At 54.0% G+C, this 21,076-nt stretch overlaps 1 protein-coding gene across 1 annotated transcript; it reads left to right on the top strand.

The window, feature by feature from the left end:
- The first annotated feature begins 252 nt into the window (after nucleotides 1–252).
- On the top strand, nucleotides 253–20,591 carry CNNM1 (cyclin and CBS domain divalent metal cation transport mediator 1). The gene is made up of 13 exons (XM_059477127.1): nucleotides 253–1,768; nucleotides 11,503–11,646; nucleotides 12,200–12,340; nucleotides 12,612–12,781; nucleotides 12,956–13,055; nucleotides 13,229–13,276; nucleotides 16,104–16,166; nucleotides 17,113–17,270; nucleotides 17,480–17,657; nucleotides 17,991–18,104; nucleotides 18,196–18,312; nucleotides 18,561–18,688; nucleotides 19,035–20,591. Exons 1-12 carry the CDS (start codon nucleotides 253–255, stop codon nucleotides 18,638–18,640), a joined length of 2,829 nt encoding a protein of 942 aa, XP_059333110.1. The 3' UTR covers nucleotides 18,641–18,688; nucleotides 19,035–20,591.
- Nucleotides 20,592–21,076: the final 485 nt, after the last annotated feature.

The following is a 21,076-nucleotide window of genomic DNA, read 5'->3' on the forward strand; positions in this document are numbered from 1 at the left end:
CGCGCGGTGCCGCCCGCCGCGGGGATGCTCCCGCTCGGCGCGGGCTGGCGAACTCCTGGGTCCCTGCATAGCGTCCCGGTTGGCGGTCCCGGTTGGCGGCCCCGCTCCGCCGGCCCCTCCCGCCGGGGCGCCGCAGGCCGGCTTCTGGTCGCACGTGGCGCGGCGGCCGCCCGCCCCCCGGCCCACGTGTGCCGCCGCGCCGTGCAGTGCCGTGCCGGCTCCCCGCTGCAGTCCCGGGGCCGGCACAGCGGCATGGCGGCGGCGGCGGGCCCGGGCCGCGGCGGCAGCGGCGGCGGTAGCTGGGGCCGGAGCCGGGGCGCCGTGCTGCTGCTCTTCTTCTCGCTGTCGCCGCGGCCGCCGGCCGGGGCCGCCTGGCTGCTGGGGCTGCGGCCCGAGGACACGACGCCGGGCCGGGTGTCTCTGGAGGGCGGCGCGGTGCAGGCGGCGGAGGGCAGCCGCTTCCTCCTGCGCCTCTACTTCCAGCCGCAGCCCGAGGGCAACGGCAGCCGCGGGCCGGCGGGGGAGCGGGAGCCGCGGCTGGTCTTCATCGAGGAGGCGGCGGCGGGGAGCACGGCGGCGCGGGGCCCGGCGGAGCGGTGCCGGGAGCGCAGCGCCTGGGCCTCGGACGTGGAGGTGGTGGGGCCGCTGCGCTCGGGCGGCGCGGCGGGCTCGGCGCTGGCCGAGGTGCGGGTGCGGGAGCCGCGCAAGGGCGAGGCGGCGGCGGCGCCGGGCGGGCGGCTCTTCTCGCTGTGCGCCTGGGACGGGCGGGCCTGGGCGCACCACGGCGCGGCCGGCGGCTTCTTGCTGCGGGTGCGGCCGGCCGCCCCGCCGCTGGGCACTTGGCTGCTGCCGCTGCCCGAGGCGGGCTGGCTGCGGGCGCTGGGCGCCCTGCTGCTGCTGGGGCTGTCGGCGCTGTTCAGCGGGCTGCGCCTCTCGCTGCTCTCGCTGGACCCGCTGGAGCTCCGCGTCCTGCGCAACAGCGGCTCGGCCGCCGAGCGGGAGCAGGCGCGGCGGGTGCAGGCGGTGCGCGGCGGCGGCGGCACCTACCTGCTGTGCACGCTGCTGCTGGGGCAGGCGGGGGCCAACGCGGCCCTGGCCGGCTGGCTCTGCGCCTCCCTGCCCGGCGGCGGGCCGGCGGCGGCGGCCGGCGGGCCGCGGGGAGCGCCCTGGCTGCCGGTGCTGCTGTGCACCGCCGCCGTGTTCCTGGGCGGCGAGGTGCTGCCCTATTCGGTGTGCTCGCGGCACGGGCTGGCCATCGCCTCCCGCACGCTCTGTCTCACCCGGCTGCTGATGCTGGCCGCCTTCCCCCTGTGCTACCCGCTCAGCCGGTTGCTGGACTGGGCGCTGCGGCAGGAGCTCAGCGTCTTCTCTACGCGGGAGCGGCTGCTGGAGACGCTGCGCGCCGCGGGCCCCCACGGCGACCTGGTGCGGGAGGAGCTGGCCATGGTGCAGGGCGCGCTGGAGCTACGCACCAAGGTGGTGGAGGATGTGCTGACACCGCTGGCCGACTGCTTCATGCTCCGGGCCGATGCTGTGCTGGACTTCGCCACCGTCTCTGAAATCCTCCGATCTGGCTACACACGCATTCCAGTCTATGAGGGTGACCGGCGCGACAACATTGTCGACCTGCTCTTTGTCAAAGACCTGGCCTTTGTCGACCCTGATGACTGCACTCCCCTGCAGACTGTCACCCGCTTCTACCGCCGCCCGCTCCACTGCGTCTTCAATGACACACGCCTCGACACGCTGCTCGAGGAGTTCAAGAAGGGTGAGGTCGCCGGGCCACTCTCCGCACCCCCCGGGCTTCCCCTGCACCCCTCTGCACCCCCAGTGGTTTCCAGGTCAGCAGCCTCCACGGGCAGCCCTGCATGGCCTCCTGGCAGGATGTGGCAGGTACCAGGGATGCTGGGGGGAGTCGGTCCCTGCATGTGCTGGTGTGTCGATGACCCTGGTGTCGCCTGGTGGAAGAGCCCCGGTGCATTGAGGGCCAGCAGCCCTTGATGTCCCTCTAATGTTATGAACACTTAAGAGCCTTTGGCCTCACAGGCTCAGCAGGTGAGCCTGTCACCCAGAGGCTGATGGCAGCAATGGCCTGGCAGCACGGGCATGGCCCCTGCCTTGCACCATTGCCCAGACAGCATTCGCTGCTCTGTTCTGTACAAGGGAGTTTATCACAGGAAATTGCTTCTCATGCCTTAGCTTTCACATTTTCATCTTGGCAATGAGAAGGAGGTCTATAAAGTGTTTCTATGCAAGTGGTTTAAAGAAAGAAGAAAAGATTAAGCCCTTAGAAAGAGCTGTGCTTTTTTTGCAGCTGTGACAGCATTCATAATGCAGCAGCTGCCAGCAGCCCGAGAGATGCTGAGAGCTGTATTTCATTAAGCATACCTTGAGAATACGCACAGCATGTGTTTTTCTCTCCCCCTGGGAGCTGTGTTTTGCCGCGTGCTACTCACTACGTCATGCTGTGGTGAGTGAGCCCAGGAATGGCTGCAGCAGTGGCAGCTGCATTATGTAATGCGGGAGGGCAGCGCTGGGCTCCAGGCTGCTGGCGCCGCTCTGCCGCAGGCTCAGCTGGTCAGATGAGAAGGGCCAGCCTGGCCCACTCCAGAGACAGAGAAAGCCTCTCTGTGAATCATCTCCTGCTTGTTTGTGGAGGTGGGAGGAGGAGAGGGCAGGACGTTTCTCAGTGTGCCAGGAATGTGCTCATCAGATACATGCAGGTCAGCATCTTCTCCGGAGATGTTCGGCTGTGTTCCCGCAACACCCAGGATCACAGGCAGAGGAGTTCTGTGTGCCACCACCTGCTCTCTCTGCCCCTCAGCAGGACTGGAGACTCCCAAGAGAGAAAATCAGAAATTTCCTGGTTTTTGAACGAGACTGTTAGCAAAAGCATTGGCATTGTTCTCTGGGTTCAACCTTGGTGAGCTGCAGTAGTCCATGCCCGCCCCCTTCCCCCCATGCCAGCTGTCTCTTTTCTTCCTAATGCCTTATGTGCTTCACAGTTCCTTCCTAGCTGTGTCTTCCTGCAATAGCACTGAAGTTCACCTGAGGTCTCTTCTACCTCTTTCTTGTCTAGAGATGTCACATGATTTTGGCACCCTCTCCCTTGATGAGGCTTCCCTGCAATTTATCTGATTTACTTTGATACACTTCCCCTTCCAAATTTCTTCTCCAGCATGGCACCCTATGGGTCAATAGACCTATAAAAATGGGCCTGTGGTTGCATGGTTCCCTGTCCTTTTCTTGCTGTCCTCTGTGCCCTCCTTAAACAGAGCTGTTTGGTGTGTGCTGCTCTGTGAGCTCGTGGGTATGGTAACAAACCTTGCTACCTGCCCTGCACTCTCATATGCTGGTCTTCATCTCCGATGAAGATTATCCATCCTTCTTTAACATTGCTCCTTTAAACTCTTGGCATATCATTTCAGGTTCTTCCTCCTTTGTATCTGTCTGCCACTGTGGCCTTCTGGGGTGTTTTGCTACAGCCCCTATTTAGAGCTGTGCCTAAACCCTTTATCTGTTGCCACCTCACTTCTCCTTGTCTTTTCTAAACTACATGGCTGAAAAGCCTTGCTTTTGGTCTTCATATCTAACTCTGCATGGGGTTTAGCAATTCCAGCTCTTCCCCCAACTGTTCTTCTTCCCAAGAATTGATGTTTTCTTCTGATTCATCTTTCTTCTATTTGTAGGCATTTGGTCACCCCCAGCACCCTGAATTTGCAAACAGTTACCCCCCAGCCCAGCCCAGCCCTGAGCCCTCCTAAACTGTATTTTTCCAGTTCCAAATGCAGGTTCTCATGCTGGCTCCCACATTGTGACAGATTTTAGCTCCCAGCTGCCTTCAGCCCCATCCACTGCTGCATCAGCCCTGTTCACTTGACTATTTAATTTCTAAAATAAAGATTTCCCGTTTGTAATTAAGAATCTTTATCACTGTGTCCTTTGGTGTGTCCATTTGAATTATGGTGAAGTATCTTCAAGTTTGATCCAATCAAGGTTGCTTTTCATGGCCAGGTCTTCTGAGACACCTTCACTAATTAGAAAGTAGGCTGATTGCTTGTTGGCTCAGTGAGTGTTTAATGAAGGCATTCATCACTTCACACATCCAAGGTGCCTGCAGGACAGCAAAGCCTCCCACTGATAAAGCCCAGCCTCTTTCTAGGAAATTAAGGTCTCTGGTAAGGATGGGCATTAACAACCACCTCCAGGTCCTTATGTCCCTCACAAGCCTTTAGAAAAGCCAGTTTTTCTTTCCTTTTCTCATTATTAACTCAAACAATTTTTGTATCTTTTATTTCTTTTTGTTATTATAATGTTTACACAAAATTCCTATAACATTTTATATCCTTCTTCTTTGGATAGCCACGTGTACTTCTGATGTGTTTCACTAATGATTAATGTTCTGCCACATCCACTATACCCATACTGTCATTTTTTTGCATAATGTATATGTAACAAAATTTCACTGCCAGAGCTCCTTGCCACAGTACACAAACATTTGTTCTTTCTTACTGAAAATGTCAAGGGATTATTAAACACAGTGCTTTTGGATTCTTCCTCACACCTCTGACAGCACTTTCATTTTCTGTCTCCTACTCACCAATATCTCACTATTATCCTTGTTTACCTGAGGCATTTCTTTTCTCTTGCTGTTCTGTCCCAGCTATGAAGATAATCAGCCTTTTTTCCTCTTTGGTCTTCTGTAGCAGGGTTGGAGGGGAAGCTTTCCTTCATTTGTTTCTAGGTATGCTCACACTAACCTCGTTTGAGTGCAGTTCATTGCTGCATTGGTGTTTAGCTTGATTTTAATCCACAATTAGATGTGTCACAAACTGCCTGTCCCCCAGCAGGACCTTGTGTGGAAGGGATTGCCTTCCACAGACCTGTAGCATCAGCTTTCCATTTAATTTAACATTTAAATTGTATTAAATAGTAGCACACACACAGTGGCACCCAGGGAGCCCTGGCCCAGTGTGGTTATGGTGCCCAAGAGCTGTGAGCTCCTGGTTAGCAAAGCCTGGTCCCTGCTCCATCGCAGCAGAACTGGTCAAACTCTTCACCTCTGCCTTTTCACAACCCTGCTGCTGCAGCCATTGTTAGATTTCTCTTTCAGTACTGATTCCTGCAGAGAGGTGGTTAAATTGGGGGTCCCAATGGGAACTGGGAAAACCCCAGAGAAGACTCCAAACAGCACCAGAGGGGCAGTCTGGCCTGCAAGAGAATAGTGTAGACTTCAATCCACAGCCCAAATAAGGAGGGCAGCTGCAAAATCCATGCAGAAAAACAATATTACAGCAGCATGAGACAGGTTCAGCTGAAGGAAGGAAATACTTATGCTGCAATATGATTTTGACTTCATCTTCTCAGCAAAAAGAACTCAGAAATACTGAGAGCTGGACACCCAATTTGCCATCTTTTCAAAGAAACTAGACAGTCTTTTATAGAAGGCATATATTGTTTTGCAGCATTAACTGAGAAGTGTTAAGTGAAGGACCCTAGACAAAATGTGTCCCCTCTTCACCAGAAATAAGAAAATACATACCAGTACAGTAATTTTACCACCTGCAGCCTGGTGAAAGAAGATGAAAATACCGAAGGATTGAAAAAATTGGGAGACAATCTCTTGGCAATTTGTATTGGTACACCTTGGAGTACCTGGCTTTATTCTGGGCTCCCAGGAAAAAATACCTAATACACCAAAAAATAATTGCACCATATTTAGCAAGCTACAGCTAAGTTGGGAGGCAGATGAGCTTTCTGTAGGACAAACTTTACCTAGGGAATGTGGAGCTATGAGGAGGGCTTTCTGCATTTATTCAGTGTGAAATGTTGTGGGTGATACAATCTGTTTCTCCTCCTTTCTTGAAAATAACCAAGCAATACAATTTGCAGCTCCAGTCCAGTGACGTAACTGCTCCTGGAAACCTCTTCTGTGAGGTCCACCTCCTTGTTTTGCAGTGCCTCTGGCAAGTCACAGTCTTGTCCCTTCCTCAAGTTGTTTATGGGTTTTGTTGACTGATTTCCCGGAGGGGTCCATGTACAGCACTGGCACCTTTCAGCAAGTAACTTTCCTCTGTCAGAGGAACAGCAGAAAATTGCTCTTAATGTTCATTTTCCTGCAGCAGGACAGAGGCTGAGCTGCAACTCAAATTAGCTTTCTGTGGCTTGGCATCTTTTAAGAGTTACTAAAAATAAATTCTCCAAACCCCAAATTTCAGGCTTAGCAGGGAAAACAGCCTGTCCTGTGGAGGACAGCTCTGCCCTAGGGTCTGTCTTTCCATTTCAAAATGCTCCACAGCCTCTATTAGACTTCTGCAAATTGGATGTACCTGGAGAAGGTGCTTACATCTGCCAGGAATTGGGGTCAGTACCATTTCAGATGCTTTTTGTACCATTCCTCTGATCCCGCAGGCACTGTAAGCACACAGTGTTGCTTCAAATTTAACTCAGCCTTCAAGAGATTTCTGCAAGTGCTTTAGTCACTCTGCTGGGCACCTTGATGAGCTGAAGCAATGCCCTCCCAAGGCAGTTGTATGGGTTAAGGAGCCAGTTTTTCCTGGGAACTATCACCTACACCTCCCCTGGAATGTGATTGCCAGGCTGAGAGCAAGGGAGCTGCTGATAGACAAAAAATGGTCTCAGTGTCTCATGCTGCAATTCTGCCTGAAACGTTACTGTGCATTTCCCACTAAACTGTGCTAAATCTTGCTGTGTAAGCCCTGGACTGCTCTACCACACCCCAATAATCCCAGGATCAGGCCTGCTCTGGGCAAGCATTCAGCAAAGCAAGAAGAGAGCCAAGTCCTTGGGGGAGAGGGAACCCTGCCACCCAATTCCCTCTTCATAGCTGTCAAAGGCACCTTCATGCTGAGCTCTTGGGTACCCAGGAGGTCAGGATCCTGCTGCACTACAAATGGAAGATGAGGTTCTGTGTCCCCTCTAATCTTCTCCTTACCTTTCTGATCTGCAATGGTAATAGATCAGCTATTCCAAATATTCCATCTTTTTTACAGCTTTCCTTAGGATTAGGAAAAGCAAAAAAAGAGATTATGAGTGAGTCTACAAACAGATGTAAGCAGGTGAAGTTTTTGTCTCTGGGAAGGGTCTGGGTTAGGTTAGGATTTACAGTTTTTCCTTTACATAGCTCTTATTCCTGTAGAGCTGTGGGACCCTGCAGCCCTCTTGGTTGTTTCCCCCCTGCTTAGATGTGCATTTCCTCTAGACACAAGGTGTGCTTTTGCCCAAGGTGCAGAGTGGTGGTAACACAGGATCCCACTCACACACATTGCCAGTCCAAGGTGCTCAAATCAGGGTCCCCACTTTCTTCAGGTGCAGGTCAGCAAGACAGCATGGAGATGCTGGCAGCCCCTGTGAAGAGCTCTGAAGAAAAGCACACAGAAAATAGATTTCAGTTACATCATGGTTGTTTCACAAATCAACCTTATTTAAAAATTACTCTTCTTTTTTTTTTCCTTCCATTTTGTAGCTGCAAATGGTTCAGGCACAGGTCTGTGCCTGCACCTTTGATCTCCTAATAACAGCTTCATATCTTACTGTAAAATTTATGAAAATTAATTTCATGCTCAGGATGTTCATCCTGTGGAGCAAGAGACAAGACTAAAACATCTTTAACATTCCTCTGGCAGGGTACCTATATAAAAAATGATAAAGAAGTAGTCTGGGCTATAATTGAACCCAACAGCACTTTCTTTCCCAGAAATCAAGGCATTTCCATGTGTTCAGACCCCGTTCCCTCATTGGGGAAGATGCTTGGAGGTGGATCTATGAGCCCAAGGTCATTTAGGTGCCTATGAAAATCAAGGCTCCTAAAAATGGGCATGAAAGCTTTGGATAGCTGTTCAGATGCTTGTTCCATCTGGAAGCTCTCAGCTGTTTATATTAGCTCTGTAATTTAGCATTTTGAGGCATTAACTTTCCACTGAAGCTGTTGTTTGAAAAGAGCAGATTTCATGTAGCTCATAAAGAATTTAGTGCAGTTGTATCCCATGCTGAGCAGACACTTAATCACCTATAGACTTCCTGTGCCAGAGCAGTCCTGCGGAGGCCGGTGGAGCTGCTTGCACAAGGAAAGTTAATTGCCCATTTGTTCTAGCATTTGCCAAACCAAGGCTTTGATGCTCAAGTGTTCCACTGTGCTTTCCTGCATCAGCAATAGCCCTGTAAAGTTTACGTGTGACAGCTTGCTAGTGGGGAAGCAGCTCACCCTTATAATTCATCTCATTTGAGCTATCGAGCAGTGGTTACAATAGCACGGGTTTTGGAATCAGTTTTACAGATCTTAAAGGTGTTTTAGGTCAAGTTTGGGTGTTTGTTTAAATTATTTACCCCCTCTGTGCTCCCACTGAGGCTGACCTGCTGGATAATGGCAGCAGAGGCAAATATGACCCCTCTGATGTCCCCAGGTCTGTCCCTATGCCACCCTCCCTTAGACATTGCTTGCACCTCATTGCCCAGATTCTGCCCTTGTACATGCTCCAAAGGCCACTGTTTTTCCTCCCCTGCAAGTGCAGCAGCTCCCGGGGCTGGGCAGAGGGATCTAGCTGAGCTTGGCAGCACTGCCCAGGAGGGAACAAGCCATGGCCATACAGCCAAGGCACCTGCAAACCCCACACCGAAATTTAAGGGGTCTGTTGAAAAGCTGATGGGAGGAGATACAGGACCCAGTCGGGCCAGGGGGGTGGGACACAACTTTGGGAATCATCTCATGTCCCTCGGGTGGGAAATGGGAGCATGTCAGCCCTCTCCCAGAGGGGAGCAGCTGTGAGTAGCACTCACTTAAAGGACCAGGACTGGCTGGCATTCAGGGCTTTTTGTGACATGGACACCACTGGCCAGGCATGGACTGGGATCAGCTCTCCTGGTATGGGCAGCAGCAACCACACTGAACTGCAACAATTTTCCATTGTTGGGTACCTGCTCCATTTCTAATGTGGATATTAGCCTGGAAACATGAACCTGGGAGTTTGGAGTGTGAACACAAGTGTTTATTTTCTGTGAAAATAAAGAACTCTGGAGTGCTCCAACAGCCCTACTGGCTCTGCCCCCAGTGCAGTGAAGCCATGGGTCCCCTTCCAGGTTAATGGTGCTGGGTTATTTCTAAATAATCTCATTTGCAGCTACATGAACATGGAGCTTGAATCACATTTCTAGTGTAAATTGCAGTGTCAATGTAGGTGTTTGGCCAAAAAAAGAATTGCCTCCATCACTCTCTGACTGCCTTTAAGTAGCACCTAAGCTTTTTGTAAGGGCTTGGTGGTTTTGGGTTGCATGTAAATGTCATTAACAACAAGCTCTCAGCCAAAAGAAATAACTTTTTCCCCCTCCTCGCTCACCCAAGGACTTGTAGGAGACCAGATGGCCCCAGTGTTTGGGAGCAGAGTTTGGCAAAGGAGACCTTTGCAAAAGCTGGACTTTGCTAAGATGAAATGTAGCTGTCGCTGCTGTCTTGCAGCCAACTCCTCTGCTTTTTTCTTTCTAGTGCTGTGTTGCTTTATGAGCAGAAAAGATGCACAAACCTATGTATGAAAGGAGTGAAATAGCCCAGTCTAAAGAACATGCTGAATTTTCAGTGCCCTGGGGCTATTGATTTGGGGTTTTTTTAAGTAAATCTCAGTGCTACTTGCTGCAATGTTATGTTCTCATTTCTAAATCTGTAGGCGTGGGAGGCAGCGAGCTGCTCTCTGAAATCTTGCAATAAAACCTTGGTATGAGGAGGAGGGAATTTATACTGTGGAAAATGCCCAAGATTTGCTGTGAGAAATGTATAGTGCTGATCTTAAGCTGAGAAATGTCGTCTGCTCATCCCAAATCCAGGGCAGGGTTATTTGAAGGTTACATGATCCCCAGCAAGCCGTGTTTGTGGGGCTGCCAGGCTGCTCTGGGTGTGCTTGTCCCTGCACCTCTGCAGGGAAGAGAGCTGGGAGGGCAGGGAAGGAGCTGTGCACCCGGCAGGAGCCCACCCTGTCACATCTTCATGCATGGATGCTGTTCACATCCCCTGTCAGGAGCAGCAGGAGAGCTGGCTGGGATGGGTTTATGGGAGAAGTGGATGTAGAGGCAGCTGCATGGCAGAGAGGACCTTTCCCTGGTTTGGGTGACCATTGCTGCTGAAGGAGCTCAGCTGTGAGCCCAGGGGGAAATAAGGTGTTAGCAGCTTCCCAGAGCTCACTGCAGCTTGGAATTCAGGTGCTAGCAGCTTCCCTGAGGTCACTGCAGGCATTGCAACAGGAGACCCCAGGGATGCAGATCAAACAGAAGGAGCAGAAGTTTTTGGCTGTGGTGCCAATGAGGGTGCTTTTAAGTAAAACTAGAGGTTCAGAATCTGTGTGTGTGCTGGTGGTCAGTGTGGGAGCCGCACAGGCAGCAAGAAACCCAGTGCTGTTCATTGGCAGGTCCAGGAACATGTTGGAGCTGGAAACCCAGAAATTGTTTGTGGCTTGGAAGTCGAGTTCTGGTCGAGATGCTGAGCAGGATCATAAATCAGAGCAGCCAGTAAAGAAAGGGAGAGGTTGAAAAAGTCAAAACAGCTTACAGAGAGCTGGATATGCAAAAACAAATAGAAATGTTTCAAGTATGCCAAAACTGAGAAACTTGAGAATGTGTCAGCAGAGCTGCCAGCTTACAAGGGACAAGTGAGGAAGCTGAAACTGTGATCCAGGAAGACTGGGACTTCTGAGCAGGAGTCAACATCATTGCAGCTGAAGGTCCTGGACTCACTCTGTTTATTTAAGGTAACATAGAGAAAATGCTGTTAAGGGCAGGAATTGGAGAAGAATTTCAGGTGCAAGCTGATGGGTTGAAAAGTGTTCAGTGTCTGCATCCAGATGGTTCACCCAAGAGTTCTGCAGGAGCTGGGCTGAAAGCTGCAAACAAACATTCATGTTTCTGCATAAAAACCAGCTGCTGTTTCAAGGAGATGGAGGCTTTGCCCATATTTTATGAAAAACCTCAGTATCGGTCTACACAGTGATGGATAGAAAGATGAGGGGGAGCTGTTCCTGGCAATTTAATAAGATAATTAGCAACAGAATAAGAAACACCAGGAGGATATGGGAAATCAGTAGAGCCAAGGACACATTCACATTTCTGTGTTGGAGAACATTGTCTCATTGCTCTGCTAAGAGTTTCATGTCAATGAAGCTGAGGATAAGGAAAAGATGGTGTCATGTACACTTCATTCCTGCACAGGAGGCTTTCAAAGAGCTGAACAGAGTGACTCACAGCCTGGGTGAAGAGGGAAGGTGGACCCCAAGAAGAGCCTACATGTACAAACCAGTCTGGACAGCAGCTGTCCTGTTAGGCTGGGCTGCATGTCCAGCCCTTCTCCGTGGGCTAGCACACGTGGGTGGGTTTGGGTGACAGTGTCTGCTGTGATCTGCGCCTCCCACCAAACCCTGCCCACCTGCTTGCCCACCATGCTGGGCATCCCTCTCAGGATCACCAGGTCAAGTGTCTCAATGCCACTCTGCTTTTCCCCTGCAGGAAAGTCCCACCTGGCCATCGTGCAGCGGGTGAACAACGAAGGGGAAGGAGACCCATTCTACGAGGTGATGGGCATTGTCACCCTGGAGGATGTCATCGAGGAGATCATCAAGTCCGAGATCCTGGATGAGACAGATCTCTACAGTTAGTGTCCCAGAGCAGCTACTGCGGTTGCAGGAGCCAGGGTGGGAGCCTGCACAGACACACAGATGTGGGTAGGAAACAGGCCAGAGCAAATTGTGGTTCTTCCCCAGAGTGATTTGCTGTCGTGATGGGAAAGACAAGAATGATGGAGAGATGCTGGTCAAGGGTCTCTGTCTTGGATGCTCAAGATAGAGAAGTACCAGCATCAGCAGCAGGTGGCTGGGCAGGGCCTGACCTAGGAACATCTGTGCTGAGCATGACATGGGTGGTTCCCAAGCTCATTTGCAACTCTGGGTGATGCATCCAGCCTGGAGAGCCCAGGTTTACAGTCCTGTGTGGTTTACAGTCCTGCTCCCTGCCCCGGCAGCTGCTCCCAAGGCTGCATGCACAGCAGGTTTTATGCACCCCACTGCTCCATCTGCTGCTCCTCAGCAGCCCTGCCATAGGGTGCCGCCAGACGTGCCTGTCCCTGTGTGTGTGCATGTGCCATGGGGCCCTGCAGCTGCAGCAGCTTTGTCAGTGCCTGCTCTTCTCTGCTCTGCTCTGCCTGCAGCTGACAACCGGAAGAAGGAGCGGGTTCCCCACCGGGGACGCAAGCCCCAGGATTTCTCCATCTTCAGGCTCTCAGAGAGTGAGATGAAGGTGAAGATCTCCCCGCAGCTTCTCCTGGCCACCCATCGGTTCATGGCAACAGGTACACTTGCTCTTGTGCAGGCCCTGCAGCACCAGCCCCACAGGGCATCCCTAAGCCATCCCTGGGTCAGACTCCCCCCCACTGAGCAATTTCCACCCACTGGACCTACAGCCTGGACATTCCACTGCCCCACAGAGCAGGTCTGCATTTGTCTCCCCTGTTGGCAGTGGGTGCTTAGGCTGCAGGAGCAGGGCCGTGCAGCTCAGAGATGAGGGGTTCTGGCAGTCCTGGGCCTGCTGAGCACAGCATGTGTGTGTTGCCTCCCCTCTAGAAGTGGAGCCTTTCAAGTCCCCCTACCTCTCTGAGAAGATCCTGCTGCGGCTCCTGAAACACCCCAATGTCATCCAGGAGCTCAAGTTCGACCGGAAGAACAAGAAGGCAGCAGAGCATTACCTCTACCAGCGCAACCGTCCTGTCGACTACTTCGTGCTCATCCTGCAGGTGCTGGGGCAGCAGCGAGCAGAGCGGGGCAGGCCTGGCCCTGCTTTCTCCTTGCCACCGTGTTCTGGGCTGCTTCTAATAGCAAAGATGCCCGTTCTCTTGTGTGGGACAGCAGCCCTGGATGGGTCAGGAGCACGGGGAGCTTGTCTGAGAGGGTTTTCCTCCTCCTTCCAGGGGAAGGTGCAGGTGGAGGTCGGCAAGGAAGGACTGCGCTTTGAGAATGGGGCCTTCACCTACTATGGTGTCCCTGCCATCATGGCTGTTGTCTCCTCAGGTGAGGCCTCTGTGGGCTCCCTCTGGCCCTGCCTTTGGTTCAGCAGCATCCATGGAGGCTAAACCAGCTGGTGCCAGGAGAAGGGGCTGGCCATGGGGTGGGGTGGCCCTGCTTTGGGTTGTGGGGCAGGAGCCCTTCCTCTGCTGTTCCCACACCTCCAACTGTTGTTTCAGAAAACGATGTGCGAAAAATGGGAAGCCTGGCAGGATCCTCCTTCCTATGTAAGTATTTTGGGACAGGCTGAGGCCCTAAAACCTCTCTGCAGCACTGGCTGGCTGGAGGGGCTATGGCTTTTCTCCCCATGCAAAACAGCTCAGACTGTGCTGAGGTAGACAGAGAAACAACATGCTGAGGGGCTGATGCAGCAAAGACCCCACAGAGTGACTTGGAGGTCCCTTTGAGGTACCTTTGATGTACTCCTGAAGTTTCTACCATATGCTGGCTCTCTGCTGGTGGGTCCCAGCATGGCTGGTGCTGCAAGGGGCAGTGCCCACAGGTGGGTGTTATACTCATTCTAGGTCTCAGCGTAAGACCTCTAGACTCATTTGCCTTCCTGAGGCCCAGGGCGCAACCTGAACAGAGGGCCCACATTGGGCTACTTGGGAATTGCAGAGATGGCTGATTTACCTGTGAGCTATTTCATGTGGTGGTGGGAAATTAGCCGAGTGCCAATAGATTCCCTGCCTGAAGAGCTGATGGGTTAAGAAGCAGATCCCCTTTTTGCAAGAGTTGAGAGGGAGCTCTGACTAGGGGAGACTGAGACGTACCCCCTTCTTTGCTATAACCCTACAAAGGTTTGGTCCCGTGAGGCTCAGGAGCAGGTTGAGGTGCTGCTCACTCCCAGTCCATCACATCCCTCATCAAACCCCAGATGCTGCAGTCAGATCTGCAGTGCTGATGGTGAGCTGAGATGCTCTACCTGCCTAATCAAAACAGGCACCTACTAAATGCGTTCTTTAGGGAGATGTAAAGAGGAATGCCATCAAGAGAACAGGGGCAGTCTCTTGGGGCAGGTGGCTCACTCTGGTGGGTCCCAGTCTTTCTGCAGCTCTAGAGTTCACCTATTTCCTGCTCCTTGCTCTGCCTCCTGCAAAAGGCTGGCTCTGGACTGATGGATTAACCCCTCAGTGCACATTGCTGCTTCGCCCTGTGTCCAGGTTTGGACAGAGGAAACGGTGAAATGGCCACTTTCTGCCAGAGTGCTGCTCGATGTCCCAGTGTCCCGTGTCCTGGGTCAGAGTCCTCCCGGGCCCAGTGGGGCTCAGGCAGTGAGCGCTGCCTGGGGCCAGCAGGGCAGCAGTGGGAGCTGTGTCAGAGCAGCCGTGCATGTCTGCAGTGCCGCCTGCTGGGACGGTGCTGCTCAGGGCTCCTTGGCTCCCCGTGCTCCCCATGACACTGCCAGCAGGTGTTTTCTGCCGTGCAGCCATTCCTGCCTGCGGGGGACAGAGCTGTGGCACACCCCTGGCCAGCAAGGAGGCAGGCTGGGAGGTGACAGGGCATCTCCCTTTTGGGGGAGGCTGGCATCCTCTTTGCTCCTTGAAGGAAAGGACTGTGAGTAGAGTATCACAGCTGAGAATTCAGACAGCAGCCTAGAGCATTTAATAGGTTGTTATCAATTAACTGTTATTATGCAATTGTTTTATCTGCAGCTGATCTTTGGCATTAGTGCTGTGTGGGAGGGTCAGGCATTGGGAGCACAGAGTCAATGCTAGTGGTTATCAACTCATCCTTTGCTCCCATCAGGACAAGGTCATTCCAGCAGTGCTTCTTGCTGATGTCTTTTTTATTTGCAGAACTTTTTGATTCGGGGGAGGACATGGAACAGGAATTCCTGGGAGAGCAGCAGGGAGATTAGAAAAGGGGACTGCAGGGCAAATTTCCTGGGGGTTTTACATTTGAAGCAATTTTTAAACATTAACCACACAGGCAGCAGATAGTTCCTAGAGTGCTGCAGCTGTGCTGTGGAGGCAGGGCAGGAGGGCTGGCAGCTGGGGGATCATGGCAATGGCTGGAGTAGGGGCTGGCAGCCAGCAGGCTCACATCTCCCTCTGCTTTCGAGGTGGGCAATGGCAGTGGTGAAAGCAGAGACTGGCAAGTGTTGAGGAGTGCATCACTGACCCTGTGTGTTGGTGTCTCTGTGCTCCCCCATCCCCTGTGGCATGGCCCAGAAACACTGTCCAGGGCAGCAATCACCAGTAGGGGGAATGGCCTGCCCTAGAAATTGTCATTGCTGCTGTAACCCATGGCAATAAAACATGGAAAGTGAGTGTCTATGATTTACCTTCTCTGTGGCAATGGGTCAGGCAGCCCCAGGTGCACAGTCTTGGCTTCTTGCAGCTCCTGCAAGGATCAGCCCCAGTGGGTGGCTCTTCCTGGCATCACCCAAAGGTTGTTCAGACCCAGGACCTTGCAAGGAACTGCAGGCAGCCTGACATGAATCCCTTTGCTCTGCATCACCGTGAAGAGCTTCTGTCAGCCCCTGCCTGCAGCTGTGGGGCTGCGGCAGCAACTTTTGCAGATCATGTTCCTTCTTTGCCGTGTGCCTGCACACACAGAGGCATCCCAGACACCAAGTGCAGTGGTTTAGCTTGCACCCATTTCCCAGGTGGCATAAGCTGACCACAAAGTCCCCTGTCCTGGCAATGGCTGGTAAAGGGCTAGAACCAAGTGCCAGCACTTAGCTCATGGGGGAAAGATGCTTTCTACCCACGCCAGGGCTCCAGGAAGTTGTGTGGCTCTGCAGACAGACCTGGCAGGAGCAGATGCCCTCTGCCAGCTTCACCTCCCCTTACCTTGTCCCAGAGCAATCTGCTGATAAACAAGTTCCAAGACTGTGTTCCTGCCCGTGGCCCTGTTCCCCTCTCCAGAGCAGAAGCAGGAGGCTGTAAAAGGGGTGGGAAGGGATGCTGTAGACAGCAATAGGAGCTCAGGCCAGGACTGCTGGCACATGATTTTTATTCTTCTTCCTCTTGGTTTGTATCCCACCCTCACCTCCATCCCCCACCTTTCCCCTGGGTCCCCTCCTTCCCTCCCTCCATGTCTCTGCAGTGCCTGTCTCAGTGTCCCGTACTTTCGCCTTCAGCAGAGGGGACTCCCTGGCTGGCTCTCCAGGTAACAGGGCATGGCTTTGGCCAGGGGCTTCTGCATGTGACAGGCTCCTTCCAGCATCTGTCCACAGTGTCCCAGCCCATCCTCCTCCCTGCATGCTGGGCAGTACCCATGGCACCCGGGCAACCCCTCACTGGTTGGTGGCACACTGGGGTCAGCAGTCCTGCCACAGCCTCCCCAGTATGATACAAATCCCTGCAAGAATGGGATGGGGACAAGGGGAAGCCATGGGCTTGGGCTTTCTTTGGTGTACACTTCCTGTAATTTCCTGCACTTAGCTCTTGGGGTTTTGGCTTGCTGCTTTTGGTGACAGTGACCTGCAGCCCTGCATGCCTGCTGCCCTGCCCCCCTGGCTTTCTGCTGATCCGGGTAATAAAAGGCATTCTAGCAGCAGAGCAAAGTCAGCACGACGTCACCTATGCAAGGAACAAGCTGCCTTTGTTCCCTAATAAATCACTGAATAGACAAAATCCATCATGCCATGTGTCAGAGGCCACGCTGTGTGTCAGAGGCCATCAGTCAATGTGAGTGACAGACCAGCTTGACATGGCAGCCTCTCCTCCTGATCTGTCATAGTTGGGGTGAACAGGAGCATGCCCTTGAGACAAGTTAAGCAAATACTCACAGGCTGCCAAGCTGCAACCAGGAGAAGTTGTGCCAAATGTGGTGCAGAAGGCCGGCATTAACAGGAGGGCTGTCAGTGACAGCCAGGCAGCAGCCCTAACCTCTGCTGTGCTGGCCCCGGGCCAGAGTCCTGCCCAGTGCCTCTGGTTTGTGTGGGGCTGGCATGGCACTGCACACACCAGCCTGCAGTGAGCAGGGCAGGCTGCAGGGCCCCTGCCAGCCCCGTGTCCTGGGGAACAGCCCCTGGAGGTGACTGCACCAGCACTGGGAAGCCAAGCAGCAGCACGTGTGAGTGTGTGCCTGTCCCTGCTGTCCCCTCCTGCAGTGAACAGGTCACCGTCGCGCTGCAGCGGCCTCAACCGCTCCGAGTCCCCCAACCGGGAGGACTATGGAGGCAGCAGCACGCAGCTCCACAGCAGCAGCAACAACATCTACACACCCGACTACTCCGTGCACATCCTCTGCGACGTGCAGTTCGTCAAGGTATGGCCAGGGCTGGCAGGGACTGTCCCACCCTGCCCACCCCTGTCCAGGTGCCCTTGTGCCCCATTGTGCCCCAGGAGCCTGGTGGGTGCCCAGCAGGTGCTGAGGAGTCTTGCACTTACTCCTGCTGGAGGTTTGGAGCCACCAAGTCTCCAAGGGGTGACGGTGGGCCCGGTGCCCACTGAGCTGGGTGCACGTGTGTGTGCCAGGTGACCCGGCAGCAGTACCACAACGCGCTGGTGGCCAGCCGCATGGACAGCTCGCCGCAGTCCCCTGACATGGAGGCCTTCGACAGGGACTCAACCAAGGCCTCGACTGCGCGGGGAACCCCACAGACACCCAAGGAGGACCCTGCCACCCTCCTGAATGAGAGGAACAACATCATGTGTGAGTCACCCAACAGCATTCCTTCCCTGCCACAGGCCAGCGCTGCATGTCCCCTGGGGGGGTCTGTGGTGGGGCCCTCTGGCACGACGCACACACCACCCCTGGGATGCAGCTACACATGGAGTGGGGCTCGCATACAGTGCAGGCATTTGCACACACACACACACCTGTGGATGCCTGCACGTCCACACAGCTGCCAGTGTGCAGCATGTAATTCCTCATTGCCTTGTGCTCGTGTCCTGGGGGCTCTAGGCAGCAGGACCTGCTGCCATGGCTGGCATGCTGCCGCGTCCTGCCCCAGGGCACAGCAGCTCCGTGCCCGTGTCCCTGCAGGCAGCCGCTCGGAGGGGCTGCGCAGTCCCAGCGAGTCAGTGTTCCTGCGCATGGAGGGCATCCCCTTCATCCAGGAGGAGCTGGCTGACAACGAGGAGAACAGCAAGCGGCAGAGTGAGTCTGGCCGGGGGGCACACACACCTGAGCCCGGGGCTGGCGAGGCCACGGTGCCCTGAGGTGCTGCAGCCATGCTGGGCTTTTGCAGACAGTGAGTGCTGCGGGACCATCCTGGAAGCAGAGTCCCCAGGGCGAGAGGCCGGGACCAGCTCATCGCCGAGCAGCTCTGAGGAGGCGCTGGGCAAGAGGCTGCTGAGATCCCTCAGTGAGTAACTGACCCAAGCACGGCACACCCCGGGGACAGCTCTGCCTCAGCACCTCGCTGCCTCTGTCAGCTCTTCCTGTCCTGGGGACGCCCTGCATGGGGCTGGTGTGGAACAGGGGACAACCCAGCTCCCTGTCAGTACCTCAGCAGAAGGCAAAATGGCACCTAGGACTAGCTCAGGCAGAGCCAGCCACTAGGTCCTGGCCCAGCCCTATGCACCCCTGCCCTGAGCACCGTTGCTGCTGCAGGTGGGCGCAAGCAGCGGACATCGTCAGAAGGTGAGAAGTCTCCAGAGGAAAGCTCCAATCTCGCCCCATTGATCACCTGAGCAGCAGCGTGGCCAGAGCACAGTGCTGGAGGCCCATGCAGACTGGAGGTAGGACCCTGCCTCTTGGTGCAACATTCCTTTCCCAGCAAGTGAGAGGTCACTCAGTTTAAATGGTGTAAAATAAGTTTCACGCAGCAAAGCCAAATGGGGTGGTCTGGAGCCCATGGAGGTGTGTGTGTTGATGGGGGCTGGAGCAGGATCAAGGGATATGGAGCAGGATCTGCTCTCAACAGCAGACTGGATGTCAGAGACGAGTGAGAGCTTGGCTCATGTTTTCACTGTCGGCACCAGTTCACACCTGAGCTTGGCTAGGAAAGGGGCTGCAGGCCTGAGCAGCAGCAGTCAGAGGGGGCAGGCTCTGGCCACCTGCACCAGGCTGTGTTGTGTCTTGCAGGTCTGCAGCATGGGGGTCTCCTGCCGAGGCTCACGCCCAACAGCAGGAGGTCTGCACTCGCTCACTGCCTGTCCGCCCGCTCGTGCCGCCCCTCCCTGCAGGATCTGTGCAGAGCCCCATCCCCAGGCAAGAAAGGATGGACCCCACAGGGCTGAACCACGCAGGCAGCCTGCACCAGCTAGCTGGAGTCCGAGGGCCCTTGCCCTTGCGAGCCACTCCCTGGTAGCATCTGGTGTCAAGGAAGAGGTGGAAAAAGGAAAGGTGAAAAAGTGTCTGTGAAGGCATCCCTGCAAGCAGTGCAGGGAGGGGCAGCCCAAGCCAGAACTGCCCTTTAACATCACTTACCATCCCCATCCCAGCGAGGCCCGGAGCCCCGCAGTGCCGGTGCTGCAAGATGTGGTCTCCAGCAGGAGGAGAATGTGCTCTTTGGGGGTGCCACAGCAGCTCGGGGCCCCAGCACACGTTGGTGCCGTGCCCGGTGACACGCCCGCTTGCAGCGCCTCGCTCACGCTGACCATGGACACGGCCCAGCCCTCCCGAAGCCCTGCCAGGCTCAGGGCAAGGAGCCCCGCTCACCTCCAGTGCAGCCCCCTCGCTGGGGAGGGGGCTCTCCATGCTGCATTGGACCATCCTCCTCTCCACACACGCCTGCCGCTGTGAGGGAGGCTCGCACCAAGACCTGGGGGTGGGACAGACCAGTCAGTAGTTTTTGTAGAGGCTCAACGCAACGGGGATATCAACATTAAAAGTGATTTTTCCCGGCGTGATGCCCTCTCTGTGTCCATGGGTGAGGGAAAGATGCTCACCCCTCCCAGCAGGCCAGGCTGCCCTCATACCCAGGGCCACAGGTGTCAGGAGTAACAGCACTCAGCCTCACTGAAGGGATCAAGAGAACGGGTCAGCACGTGCTGCCTGATTTCTTGGTCTGAAGCTGGGCTTTCTGTCACTCCTGCATCCAGGAGAACACTTTGCAAGCAGGGAGATAAGCCCAGCAGTGCACACAAGGACTGGGGAAAACCAGGAGTTAATATCAGGCCATTGCAAACACAATAGTGGGATACACGTGCTGGGGTAAGCCTGACAGATAACGACAGAAATCTCATAGTCCACCCATGCTGATAAAAACTTCAGCTGGAATAACTGCAGCCCTGTCTGGGCACTGCCCTTCTGAGGAAACACACAGCAATTGAAAAGTGGACAGAGGAAAGCAAGGGCTGGAAAACAACCTACCCCACAGGCTGAAGGAAATAGAGTGACTTAATCTTTACTGGTGAAGGATGTGAAGGGGAGAGAGGAAGTTTTCAAATACAAAAAAAGCTGTTGTACAGAGGAAAGGAATAATTTGTTCTCTGTTGCCATGGTAAATGGGATAATTGGTAATGAGCTTACACCACAGAAAAGGAGAAATTTAGGTCACTTGCTAGGAAAAAACAAGGTTGGTAAGACTAGCAAAACACCAATATAGATCACATGGGGTGGGCCAGCCTTCACACCAGGACGTCTGTAAGGGCAGAAGTGTAAGCAAATATGATAAATAAATAAATTATCTCCTCCTGAGATGACCCCTAGAAGTCATCTTTTAACCACTTCCTCACCATCCCTGTTGTGAATGGACACCAAGAGGAAAAGAAGATGCTCACCTGCAGAGAGGAGGAAAGGCTGCCTCTGTCTCACTCTCTTATATGATATGAATACTAACTGCTAAAGAACAAACACGAGACCCCATGCACTCTGTGCAAACACAACAAGGCAATGAGGCACCATTTTTGCCTTTTCTGTCTAAGGTGCAGCACAAGCAAATCCATCAGGGTAACAGCAACTACTGCTACCTGACACAAGGAAAGGAGCTGTCCCCTTTCTTCACAAGATCCTGTCAGGAGGCTGCTCTGTCAGCTCACAAATAGATCTGCAGTAACTGCAGAGAGCAGAAACAGATGGTCCCAGCTCTTTCTCAGTGCCAGAAACACAGGCTGTTGCTGGCAGGCCCCGCTGAAGCAAGTAGGAGTAGATGGGGGTTCACTAGGAGCCTGCTGAAAAGGATG

Source organism: Ammospiza nelsoni, chromosome 8, assembly GCF_027579445.1.
Source record: "Ammospiza nelsoni isolate bAmmNel1 chromosome 8, bAmmNel1.pri, whole genome shotgun sequence".
Taxonomy (NCBI): Eukaryota; Metazoa; Chordata; class Aves; order Passeriformes; family Passerellidae; genus Ammospiza; species Ammospiza nelsoni.